At 41.2% G+C, this 13,761-nt stretch overlaps 1 protein-coding gene across 8 annotated transcripts in view; it reads left to right on the top strand.

The window, feature by feature from the left end:
• The window catches only part of SLC4A7 (solute carrier family 4 member 7), a 94,076-nt gene that overhangs the window by 23,136 nt on the left and 57,179 nt on the right, over positions 1-13,761 (top strand). For all 8 annotated transcript variants that reach the window (XM_077303762.1, XM_077303759.1, XM_077303760.1 and 5 more), the window contains exon 2: positions 11,567-11,648. In XM_077303762.1, the coding sequence (XP_077159877.1) occupies positions 11,567-11,648 (82 nt within the window). The remainder of the gene's footprint in view (positions 1-11,566; positions 11,649-13,761) is intronic.

Below are 13,761 nucleotides of genomic sequence, written 5' to 3'. Positions count from 1 at the left end.
GGGGCAGATCAACATGATCATATATGGTCATATTATTCAATAAATGTTTAACAAATGTAATATATATATAATATTATATAATATATAATATATATATAATATATAATACATTAATTAACCCCCAATTTAAGAAATGCTTCCAGGGCCATCAAGCAGCCCTAGGATTTTATGAAACCCTGGTTGAGAGAGCCTGTTGCCAACTGCACAAAATTAATAATTCATGCAGAAAATACTAGGAGACTTAACTTAAAGTGAAACTGGTTCTTATGATTGACATCATAGTGGGCGGGATCAGTTGTTCAAATCATGGAATGCTGATTACTTTGAATTATGTTGGATATGGGGCACTTGCAGTATATTTTAATTAATTATAACATGAAGCAAGCATATATTGTAATTGTAATGCTAATTCAGAGAATGGGATCAAAAAATCAGTCTGGTTTAAAAATCCTTCACATTTAACTTGAAGGCTAAACAGCCTCATACATAAACATGTCTTGATCCAATTAAATTCATGGATTTTACATGAAGAATAGTATTAGAATAATGGACATTCAATCAGAATTACTGTTTATTAAATTCAGTTGCACCTAAATAACTGAGCTAAAATGAAGATCGTTGTAAAGGTTAAAACATGATGTCACTGGCCTTGGGAATGTTCATTTGGACTTGATTAATGAAAATGCAAGCAGTTTCTTTATATTTTGCACCCAGTTGGTTAAAAACATCATCTCAACAGTGTAGTTTCTGAAAACTCATAAAGAGATATTACTATGAAACCTTTTTTGTCTTCTAGTCTTGAGAATTCTCCCCATGGGTCTTTCTGTGCAGTGTTCCTGTTTAGCACTAGTGCTTGCATTGCTTGGATAGGGCTTTCTTGGTATGTGAGCAGTGGAGTACTACTTTTTCTTCTTCTCATGGACTACATTCGTTTGCTTTGGGGGTGGGTGGGGATGATTTCGTTGGCATTCTTTGAAGCTTGATGCCACAGATTGGAAAGGGTGAGTTTGGAGACAGAAGCAATGTGTCCTTCCTCAAGCAAGGTGACAGCAGGAAATATTTTCCTTGTACTTTTATGGGTTGGGAACAGAGGATTTGTCACACCTTCCATTCCCAGTAAATGGTGTTCATACAGTGAGGAGAGAAAGTGTTCTTGCTTGTATTCTCTGGAATGTCAGCTGGTCCATTGAATTTCACAGGGAGAAAGATGCAAATGCTTCTCCTTTTCATGAAAGGCGGGACCAAATCAGATGAAACATGAAATGTCTGAAGAACAGAGCTCTGGAATCTGAGAGATCAGTGAAGATTAATTTTTAACATATATGTGCCTTTCATTTTATGCAAGAGCAGCTATGGCTTTCTTCCCAGTACGTTTCACTCTCTCTTCACTTACTGTTAGCACCAGTAGGGGAAAAATGCAGCTTTCAATTCATGTATAAAGAATGTGGGTGTACATTCTTGTCCTGAACTGGAGCATGTATGGGAAGGAAAGATAATTCCTGACCTTACTATAGTGCTTGCACTCTGTTGTGCAAGCTAGCCAGGCTGGGAAGAAAATGCAGGCATCAGCCAAGCACAATGAGGGCAAGAGGCAAACTGTAGTTCCTTTCTTCCACATTTATTTTTATGTATGGTCCACCTTTTTCACTGGGATTCCATTACATTGAGCAGACTATAAAAGTGGATGATATTATTTTACTAGAAATGCTTTCACACGAGGGTTTTGGCTGCCCTCACCACTTGTTTGGCCACAGGTCTAATTCCTGCTTCCTGATGGAATTGGGCCCAGTTGGGGGCAGTCCAAGGCCTGATGCAACTCAGGACAACAGTTGCCCCTTAGCAAGGAAAAGCGGAGAAATCTGAGTTCCCTTTTTTTTGCTCTGGGCTAGAATGGGGCATACGTTGGCCCTGGGCCCTTGGGAAAACTCGGGTTGTTCTGATGGGCTTTCCCCACCCTTGCAACCCCTCACCCCTGAGCATCACTTCCACCAGCTCCTGCTGCTGAACAGAGCCACCGCCATTTTCTTAGAAGGAGGCTTATAGAAAAAACTGGGGAAAAACCTCAGACTGTTCTGCCGTTCTGCGGGGAAGGATGAGACTTTTTATATTTATGAAGGTGTTATTGCGTAATAACACAACAATACCATCTTAAAAGTACCTTTGGGTATGGCATCCTGGCTGGGTACAGGACTCGCTGCCTCCTCCTCGGGGCCACTTATCCTCGCTGGCAGGGCCAGATGCAGATGCAATGCCAGGACCCCTGGGGCAATGGCAAGAGTTTTCTTGTTGGAGTGGAGGAGCTACAAGGGTCACACTAGAAGATGGAAGGAAGACCCCGCTTGTAGGTGGCAGCTTGCAGCTTTAGTTCCAGTTGCCTGCCCATCTGGTCTCCATACCTGGTTCTAGCTCCATTTAAAAGTACCCCAAATCCCCCATGCTGGCCTGCAGCATGTCAGAACCTCCCCAACCTGGAACAATGCTACAGGCAAGCATGGGGCATTTTTTTGTACTTTACAGAAAGTGTTTAAAAGTACCAAAAATGCCCCACGCTGCAGTACTGCTCTGAATGGGGGTGGCTTGGAGCATTAAAAAAAAAGCTAGATTTTGGGCTGGGGGGCACTCAAACACAAGAAAATTGTTTTGGAAGTGTGCACCATGAGGGATTTTAAGTCATTCAACAATGACTGACAAGCTCCCCCAAAAAGAGAAAAAAATACCAGAGGGAAATCTACTGACTCCATCTACTGACTACCTTGTGCAGGAGCAAAATTCCCGGGTGGACAGGGGGTGAAGCGGACCAAAGGCTCCCTGTGTGATTGTGGGAAAAATTGGGGCAACTAGCCTTAGGCCAAAACCCAGGTGGCAGTGCAGCAGAACACCTCCCATTTGGGAGATCTCTAGGAATCGTTGTAAAATGTTACATTTGAGACTAACATTAAAGATTTATGGAAAGGCAACATGTGATCCGTTGACTAATTGGAGGTGGGCCGCGAAGGACGCCTCCTCCCCCCCCGCCCGGCCCTTTACTTCATCCCCTTCGGCCCTTTACAACACACTTCGGGTGTCATTGTCTCCCATCACTCGTTGCAGAGAAACAAGCTCAGGGTTCCCATTGATTTGTCATTGTCATGAGTTAAAATTTCCATGAAAATAAAATGTTCCTTATGTTCATTGTTGTGGCATGTCTGTATCTTATTTTGAAGGGATGTTTAAACATTACCATAGCGATCAGAGAGCGTTAGGGCAGTGGTTGAGAGTAGAGGAGTAACCTCCCCCCTCCCACCGGGCCTCAGTAAAATTGTCAAGCATTGAGTGGTCCCCGGTGATAAAAAAGTTGGGGACCACTGATATAGAGGGTCTGCGATTGAAGACTTGGAAAGGAAAGGAACTGAAGTGAAGGAGAACAGTTTAACCCAGAGGTTGTTCTCCATTGGAGCTAGTGAAAAACAATGTAATAATTTAAAAGAACAACCTTGAGAATAAGGTAAGGAATGCAAATAAAGTTTTTGAAAACTGAAATGAATCGAATTAGAAACTGGCAGTAGTGTTCATTAACCTCCTGCTAATTTGTGATGCCTCCTAATTTTTTTTGTTTGTTTAAGTAATGAAATATCTCTTATGATAGTCTTTGGGCAAGCTTGGAATATTCATTTCTTATAACAGCATAATGAATGCTAAATTACTGTGTTTATCAATAAATGCAAAGAAGTTCTCATTTATATTGTCTCTTACAACATTGCCCTCCCTATACACTGTAGACAACTGAACTGGTTATACTTTTCCAGGAAATGAATCTTGCAGTTTTCATAGAAAGCTAATTGAAATTTTAGCATTTTGTGGTACAAAGGAAAACACTATTTTGTAGAGTATCATGGGAGGGGGGAGAATTTAAACTAAAATAATTTGCTGTTTGCTATTATGTAAAGTTGTAGCACAACCACATTTGGAATAATTCTGATATTAAAAAGGATATCTGAAATGGGGAACTAGAAAGCACATAAAATACAAAGGATCTGGCATCTGAAGATTTGGGACTGTGTAGTTGAGAGAGAGACAAATGATTGAAGAGGATCATGAATAAAACTATGAATGATATAGACAAGGGAATTTCTCCCATCTGATAATATTCAGTTTTGGGATTATGCATAAAGCTGATGTCAGTGTTCAGCCTATAGCTGGCTTCTGGTGGTGGGCGCTCAAGGGGATGGCCCAATCCGGGTGCGCCCAGCTTTTGGCCCATGCAAGCGGAAGCACAGGCCAGACATCTGGACGTGTCCCGGACAATGCTCTGTCCGTAGTGGCTTTTTAGAAATATTAGAGCGACCAATGGTAAGGATGGTGATAATACTAGATTACTTTTTTAAAGGTATCTGAAATGTAGCTCTATCAATGGCTACACATTAAGAGTCTTTGAATGCCAGTTGCTAATAACAAGTTGGGTGAGAACTTTATGTTCTGTCTGTAATGCTAGAAACCCTAGTTTGTGTGATTGCTGGAAACAGAATGGACTTTGGTGCCCTGAATTAATCATTATATCACTCTCATCTTAAAACAGGCACAATGAAACAATAAGAGCTCTGATACCTTTGAAAAATAAGTTGTCTTGCAGAAATCCAAGAAATGGCACAGTCTCTACTGGTACACAGACGTGTTAAACGCATTTGAAATGTGACATGAGCTGGATTTCTGTGAACACGGCATTTGTGATTATCTAATAACTTCTATTTGTAACAAGTATCATCTTATTGTTATGATCATCTATATTTTCATTACATTTTTTTCAGAAATGTAATTTGAGTATTATAACAGATTAGATTAGATGTACTGTATAGCCATGTACTAATGATGATGGCTAATTGGTTATGGAAGCAGCTCAGGATTAGTTTTTGAGTAAAAAAAACTTGCTTAGGATGGGACTATTAAAGATCAATGGGTGTATTCAGTTGTGGCACCTTTTGATTACAAACTTCAGGCAATCATGAGGTTGAATGGAAGGTGACTTTCATGATGTGTCCTGGAAAGGTGCTAGTTCAGCACTATGTATAAAAGTGATGTGTTAAAACTCTGTTTATAGTAACAGAGACATAGGTCATAACTGGAACTGGAACCCATAACTGGGTTTAAGTCATTAGAAAATTAATATTCAAGTGGCTTGGATTTTGAATGTCTGGCTCAGTGTTCAAATTCAAAAAAATGTCTTTGTAAAAAAATATATAGTGAGGTCCCACAGTGTAGGTATGAGATTGCAATGGTTGCTAGTAGTTATTCTTGGAAGAATCCTTGCATATGTTGGGTACATTCACATAGCAGTGTAACAGGACGGTTTACAAGGGCATGCATGCCTTTCTGTAATCCAATATTTATAGACATACTGCTTTCACATGATAGAATTTTGAAGGCCATTTCTCTACGTGCAGGCTGGCAAAGAATCCTTGTTTCTATATATCAGTCAAAACTAAGGACACTAAATATCTATGTTGGCACACATGGTATTTCAACACATTTTTCAGCTGATTTGATTTTTCCTGAGATTTTATATATAGATGTACAAAGTGCTGCAGTGATGGAAACGAAGACATTATAATACAGACTCAAGACTAATTAAAAATTAAAAAGCAAATAATGTATCCTGTAAGGCAGGTTTGAAATAAAATACCAAGAAATGTAACCAAAATGTTAGTATAAATGTAAAAGCTTGTATGCTGAGTCTTGCCTTTAAAATTGGAAGTACCTTATGTTACTTTTTCTGGCTTAGTATGTACTCAGTACATCACTTGATGATGTCTCAGAACCACAGTATGTTCTGTTTTTATTGTGGTCATCTTAAATAATTTCTTTCTTCCTAGTTTTTTCGATGATGGGAAAACCCTCCCCCCATTTCCACACTCTGAGGTAAATTTTCCCTCCATGTTCAAGTATTGTTTTCTCACAGATTAATCTTCCCTTGTAGCATGGTTTCTTAGTTATAAAATAAAACTGTCCCACCCTGTCACTGAGAGACTTTATGGTTTTACTTAGTCCTTGAACTTTTGGGGAAGTTGTAAGAGCCCACTTTTCTTAAACTCTTTGTCAGAATGGCACTGAGGTATTAATAACTGATAAACAAAATATTTTATTTTACAAAGAGATTAAGGGTATTTGGATTGAGGAGACTGAGCTTTTAAATACAAATCACTTGTTCTACAGTTTGAAACTTCTGGGTTTCTGTAAACTTTTCTTAGTTCTTAAGTTTTCTTAGCTCTGAGAGTTGTAGTCAGGGTGTTCCTCCAAAAATCTTCTGTGCTGTTGTTTTTTTAAGTTCATCTGAACGCCTCTGTTTTCTACAAGGCAGGAACACTAATACCCTCAATTTCCCTTTCCTAGAGGTACTAGTTACCCTCTGATTCTGAGGAGTCTGAGGCAAGTTTTCTCTCCCAAATATGTAAGGAAATCTTCACATCTGATTTCCCATTCTTCAATGGGCAGGGTTCCTCCTCCTGTCCTTAAAAGAATTTTCCTCTCTTTTTTTGGATTGAATTGGGAGTAGCATCTCACTACCCAAATTCTCTTCGTCAAAATATTTGTCCCAGTTCTCCAGATACTCTACCCTTTAGTAAAGAACCTTTCCTTTAAGTAAAGTTTTTCCTCAGAGTAGATGTTCAGCTAAGCACAGCCAGGTTCTGTCAGAATGTGCTTTCTCTCTCTGAATTGGAATCAGAATAATCTCTCTCCACCACATATTCACTATATCAGTTCTCTCACAACTGTTGCTGGCCAGTGAGAGTGCTTAGAACTGCCTGTTTGGTGTAGTGGTTAGAGAGTGCAGACTTATAATCTGGCATGCTGGGTTCGATTCTGCACTCCCCCACATGCAGCCAGCTGGGTGACCTTGGGCTCGCCAGGGCATTGATAAAACTGTTCTGAACAAGCAGTGATATCAGGGCTCACTAAGCCTCACCCACCTCACAGGATGTCTGTTGTGGGGAGAGGAAAGGGAAGGCGACTCTAAGCCGCTTTGAGCCTCCTTCGGGTAGAGTAAAGCGGCATACAAGAACCAACTCTTCTTCTTTTGTCACTCAAGCTTTTAACCCTTCACTCATTATTGCTGCTACTTTAGCACGAAGTAATTCTATAGTGCTGTCTGTCAAACACCCCTTTCCCTCAACCATTAGCACATTTGCAGATGTTTGCCCAAAACATTTTGACTGCCTGTTTTAATGATTTATCTGAAATATTAACAGTGGTGGCCTATACATGAATACAGAGAAGTTATTTATATTATGTTCAGTGGTATTTACTCCCTGGTGCCTTTTCATAGACATATACCCTAACACTGCAATCCTGAGGACATATCCCTACTGAATATAATGAGACTGACTTCTGAAGAGATCTGGTTAGGATAAGGCATTTGTTTTACTTTTTTTGAATGGTAAAGTATTAGCTGTAAGGGCTCAAAACATATATCTAAAGCAGCGGTTCTCAAACTGGGGCTTTGTTGGCCGCACCCTGATTGGCCTGGATTTGGGCTCCGGACACCCCAGACAGGGTCCACCCACTGGGTCATTCTACAAATATATATAGCCACATTGAAAAGGGTATGAACTCTATTTCTTAAAATATTCCTGTCAGTCTGAGGATAATAATGAATTTACAATAAATGTATTTAATATATTTACAGTAAAATGCAACACAAACCTTATTTTACATAATGACTTTATCTGCTAATCAAACACTTTGAAAGCATGTGTATCTTATGTATCTTATGATATGAATGTGCCCATAAAACATTTTGAAATATTTTGCAAATATTAATTATTGATTATATTGCATAAATGTTCAAGTTTCTTGGTCCAGGTGGTAGTTAACTCACCAAAATGTCTGTATGTACATTGGCTAATTAGAATTGAAAACTAGTTAATTAATATCTGCTTCTGAACTGTGAGCTGTAAGACTCGCTTGTACTTTATAGAATTATTTAATGATTTATAATTTTAATGATGCATAGCAGTGTTGTACTTAAAGTGATGAACTATTATCTTGGAATTATTTGCTTAAGAATATGCAATTGCAGATATGCAAATCAAGGTTTTAACTCAACTACGTCCATTTGTAAATGCTCCAGATCCAAATATTATTTTGGACATTCATGAATGATTGGAAACAGCTGCACTGACTCCCAGTTGAATTCCGAATCCAGTTCAAGGTTTTGGTATTAACCTTTAAGGCCATACTTGGTCCGGACTCTGCATATACGAGGGATCGCCTTATCTGAATACATCCCTCAGAGAGCACTTCAGTCAGCCTGTGTCAACCGTCAAGAGGTCGCTGGCCTCAGCGATGTATGCTTGGCCTCAACATGATCTGTCCAATTAGTGAGAAGAACTCTGGAGGGAAATTAAAGGGCTTGCATACAAGTACATTGCCTTCTGTCGGTCTGTAGGATCGTTTGCTGGCTCTGTGGAGATATGAATCAGGGATTCTGGCTTGTTCTTGCCAGACCTTGGACCCATCTTCTAGAAGCAATAGGATCTTACTCACAGCCTCCTTTTGCGTGATCAAAATGGCCGCTGCTCAAAACCAACAGGTTTGAGTGGGCTGATTTTTGAAGGTGCTGCTTTTTCGTGCATTTTCCCCCAGCTTCTTTTCTCTTGAAGCCAAGACATACCTGTTAGGGTCTTTGTTTACCGATCTGAGGAGTTTCCTGCTCCTGGCAGGAGCGGGGCCTCCCACTCTGCTTCTGAGAGGAAGCTGATGCTGCCCTCCCAATGAATCATGAGTGAGTGAAAGGTGTACCTTGCAAGCTGACAAGCTGAATTGGTCACTGCTCCTTCACAGAGTCTTTGCTCTCTTCTTTCCCTGAGCTGAGATTCAATCAAGTCTGTTTATGGTTCAACCTCCTGTTAAGGGTTAGTTTGGCAGTAACACAGTGCTGTTAGATTAAGTCTGCAGACAGATATTTAAGTCTCAGGAAGAATGTTATAATGTTATACCTCTAATCTATTTTGTCTGGTTTGCCATCTGAGGCATTTGTTTGAGATTTGGAGTCTGGTTTGAGTCACCAGTTCTAGGTGTAAACTGCACGGAGCTTTTATTCCAACCCCAGATCGATTCAGTCCCTGCCCTCTACACAGAATGTGATCTCCGTTTGGATTTGGGGCGATTTAAATTTCCCTTCTGCAGCAAGAAGGACTGATCCGGAGTGACCCTACCTTTATTGTGCAATATCATAGAGTGCTTTTAATCCTCAATATCTGGATTGGGAAAGAAAGCTCCGTGGTAGAGAACCTCTGATAGGCAACACGTGGTCATGTGACACGCTTGCCTTAAAGGAGAAGCCCCTAATTTCTCTCAATTTCTGTCGGTCCTGGATTTTTCCTCCCTCCTCTGCCTTTTTTGAGGAGGCTCCCCCCCTCCAAGAAAAGAAAGAGGCTCCCTGCTTGGCTCCTCTTCCCCCCCTTCAAGAAAAGACAAAGAGGATTGGCTCCCCCCCCCTTCTGAGCTACCCTGACCACGTGCAGAAGACTTTCCTCTTTCAATGGGGAGGGGGGAGGAAGAGGAAGACCCGAGTTCAAAGCGATCTGAATTCAACAGGATTGACAATGGAATAAATAAAGTAAGTGCAGACTCTGCCCTAGTTTAGTTTAGTTCAGATTACAGCAGCAGTTCTAACTGCAAAAAACACATCTGGCCACAAGCATTCCATTGCCTACCAAGTAGTTTTCTGCATCCAATTTAAAGTCCTGGTAATTATTTTTAAAATTCCAAATGCCCTAGTTTCAAACTAGGATCTGAGAGACCCAGGTTCAAATCCCCACTCTGCCATGAAGATATACTTGGTGGGGAGTGAAAGCTGAAGATGGGGATCAAATAAAGGTAGACTGGTGGATGGGTTGGAAAGAAGTGAAGGAAGCAAGAAAAGGGGAGAGAATATGGGGCTTTCAGGGAGCGGAAAGAGGAAATAGGGGAGGGGAAAATGAAATGTCCCTCACAAGTTCTTGTGAGCCTCTTGCTTATTTTATCTATTACTGATCTTTTAGTTTAATCCGATTAAAGTTAGTTTATTTAATGAACTATATAGGACAGTGGTCCTCAACCCCCGGTCCAGGGACCGGTCCCAGTCCGTGGATCAGTCAGTACCGGGCCGCGGGTCCTCCTCCTCCTCCCTGGCTGCTACCTCGGGGGCTGCCCTGCCACTCTGCTGCTGGCTCACCTTTGGCGCTCTCCAGTGCCTGCCATGGCTGGGGCTTCCCCTCGGCATGGCACTACACAGCTGCTACTGGCAGCGCCCCCCAGCGGGTGGTGGGAAATCATGGGCGCCGCGGGAAAGCAAGTGGAATAGGGGCTCGGGCAGTGGCGGCGACATTCCTCAGCAAAAGACTACCCCCCCCTGGGCCTCAGTAAAATTGTCAAGAGTTGACCGGTCCCCAGTGATAAAAAGGTTGGGGACCACTGATATAGGATTCCTTTGCATCTTTTAATGCGCTTGAATTGGCTTGAAAGTTTTTAAATCGAGTGTGTCACTATAATTATATATTAAATATTTTTGAGCTATGTTGAATGTCCTTTCTTCCTCCCTCCCCCAACACCACCACCCCAGGATGGTTTCTGGAGATTGACTAGTGAACCCACGTAGCATTGTGTGTGTGTGAGATTCTCATTAGTCTCTCTACCTGAATAATTATGAAAACTATTTGAGGTGCATCTTAAATCAGGTTCCTTGTTTATTCCTGTGTTCTTCTATGGCACAATAATTTCAAGATTACTTGCAGAATCTTGTATTCCAAAAATGCTGATGGGAATATTTTTTGCTCTCTTCTAATCCATTTTTGAATAATAAGATTTCATCATTTTTAATGAAAATTAGGAAATAGGGATTATAATCTTTTTACAGTAGTACTTTGGCCGAAAGAGGAGCAAGTAGTTTCAATCCCCATCCTTAAAGTACAAAATACCTTTTGGTCAGCAGTGAGATATGGACTGTAACTTTCTACGCATACAACAAATGATGTACATTTCTTAGGATACATTTTAAGTGTTTCAGTAGTGTTGATGTAATTGATGTTGATTATTTTACTTGTCTTATCCTCTCTTTGTTAATACATGTATGTGTCATATTTTGTTTGGTCAAGGCCAGAATATGGATTTAAATGTCATCCTGGGCCCCTCCTTGAAACCTTGACATCCTCATGAGGATGTTTATTGTTTAGAGTCAATAGCAACATATTTTATACTTTTAATTCTGTGTAGTGATGGGGTTCTTTTATGTTATTTTTTAATGCATTTATCTTATTGTATATTTTAAATTGCTGTAAGCTGCCATGGGCGGTGACCCTGGGAGTGGTGGCATAGAAATAGAAGGAATAAATAAATAGGTCTCGTTTTCAGAGAAGAAAATCCAAACGTGCATTGAACTGGGGGAATTTATTTTAATATTGGTTAATGTGTGCGAGAAAGGAGAAAGTTGTGTGAAATAAGAAGACTGGTTGCCATATATGAACTAAATTTCATATGTTAGAACACATATGCAAAATACATTCTTGGCTTCTTGAGAAATAAACTGGCTCTATAATTGCATATATTTTTCTAGGGTCATGATGAAGAAGCTGTTGTGGATACAGGCAAAATCAGCTCAACCATCAACACAAATTTTGAGAAAGAGGAACTAGAAAGTAAGTGACTTTCATTGACACTATTACTTTTACAAGTACAAAGATATAACCCATAAATCAAAATTTGTGACTCATGCTTGGGTTCTTTTGGTTTGAATACAATTTACATCCAGTTGAATGGAATGGTTACCTACAGCAGTGGTCCGCAACCTTTTTCAGGTTGCGGACCGGTGGGAGGGGAGGGTGATCCGGCCGCCGCGCATGCGCGGCAGCCCATGCGCAAATTTATAAAGAGAATTTAAATGGTGCCACTTCAGAGACCTGCTCAGGATGGCTCTCAAGTAAAAACAATAACATGAGTACCATGAAACACCATCAGAAAATTAATGGTATTTAAAAACAAGTTGTTACGAACAAGCTATAGACATAAAATATCATAAAGCAGACAAAAAGCTTTGGGAGAGCTCCACTAGGGAGCACCTCAGCCTGTCCTTTGTGTGTTAGGCATTTTAAATGGAAGTACAGAATAAGATTTCTCACTACAGTTTCAGGAATATTGTCAAGACTAGAAATTAAGCCCGCTGCAGTTTAAATGCAGCGGGCGCTAGGGGGCCTTAAGAGTTGGGCTGTGTAACTTTGCGACGGCAAGGGCGAGCTCCGGAGGCCGGGGATGGGCCAGCCTGTGTCGGGCTGTCGGCGTCTGTGGGGTACCAGATGTTCCCATAGTTAGAGTCAAGAAACTATTCTTTTTCTGGACCCAGTCAAGCTGCATTTCTAAAGAAAATAAAATCTCAAGTGGTGTCAGTTTTTGAGTACTGACACTTTGTGACATAGGTCCAAGGCTTAAATCTCAAATGGGGGAATTTCTGAGTCAAGACTCCTGCATCTTTGCAGGCTTCACTAACAGACCACAAAATCCCCGGCACAGCAGTCAATGTATGTTTGAGGAAGATAACTGTAAAATTGTTGAGTGTCTTAAAGTGCAGGAACAGCTTGGCTAGAATGAGACAGCTGGAAACACTGCAGAAGAGCTGGTAGATCCACATTGCTCAGTGTAATGTTGCGGGCTAAGAAGATGCTACTTGCAAAGGGCCAAAAGAAGCACAAAGACAGGAATGATTAATTGTCTGAAGTAACAGCACAGAACCTGGTTTCTCTGAAAGTCTGCATATACTGCTGTATCAAGGTTTGCAGCCCTCCCCCCCATTCTTCCTTGGGGTTCTTGAATGCTGTAGTGACCTCCATTAAGGCACAAAGTCTAACTAATGAGCCATCAGTCATCTCTTCTGGGAGCTCCACTATAATTATGTCTGCTGGGGCTACCCTGTGGGGAGCCTGCAAGGGAATGGGCAAACATGGGTGTTTGGTTAGCTGTAGTGTAGATTGGAATAGGGTGCTGGCTCTCAACCCTGAACTGTAGTGCTTCCTGTGTTCCCCACTTATAGGGGAGGGGGCTATACCAGCATGACATTTTGTTGAAAGTATATCTGGCAGTCCTCTTCCCCTCCCGTAAACACTTATTGCTTGCAGTTGTCCTGGGAGTTGGGTTATTGAGGCAATATATAGTAGGTATGGGGACAAGGAGAAACAGTTGCTACCATCCCAATTTGAAGTAGAGATGCCCTCTGGCATCAGTGTACTGAGACTTAGTGCCTGTAGGAATTCTAAGCAGAGCACTGTTAGACAAATGCTACATCAGTGGGTTTTCCTTCCTCCTCTCTTGATCATTGATGTTCATGCCCTATTGCTATGCAAAAAGCCCTTTCTGTGGAGTTCCTATTATCAGACTCCCTCCCTGTGTGTTCTGAGTGTGCACAGCATGAGGCCACAGGAAGCCTGTCATATGAACTCTGGTATATGGATGAAGTTTATGTAGAGCTCTGGAGCATTTTGATTAGCTGCAGACTTATTTGGTGTCCTGAATTATGCTGAAGTTTGATGATGGGGTGAGAAGTGGGGGGCACTTAAGGTTTACCTTTGCATGCACCTGTATGGGAAGTTTGAGATATTATGTCACCGAAAACCCTGGCATCTGTTGTACCAGCATCAGCATTCCCAGGACTGGAGATGCTTAGGGAACTGACTGGGCCCTGTTCTGCTCACAATGTGCTCCTGATGCCACCAAATTCTATGCTTGCACAGAGGTTGTGCAAGAATAGAACTGGTATAAGTA

The sequence above is a fragment of the Paroedura picta genome, chromosome 11 (genome assembly GCF_049243985.1).
Source record: "Paroedura picta isolate Pp20150507F chromosome 11, Ppicta_v3.0, whole genome shotgun sequence".
Classification (NCBI taxonomy): Eukaryota; Metazoa; Chordata; class Lepidosauria; order Squamata; family Gekkonidae; genus Paroedura; species Paroedura picta.
This window is presented reverse-complemented; position numbering and strand designations above follow the sequence as displayed.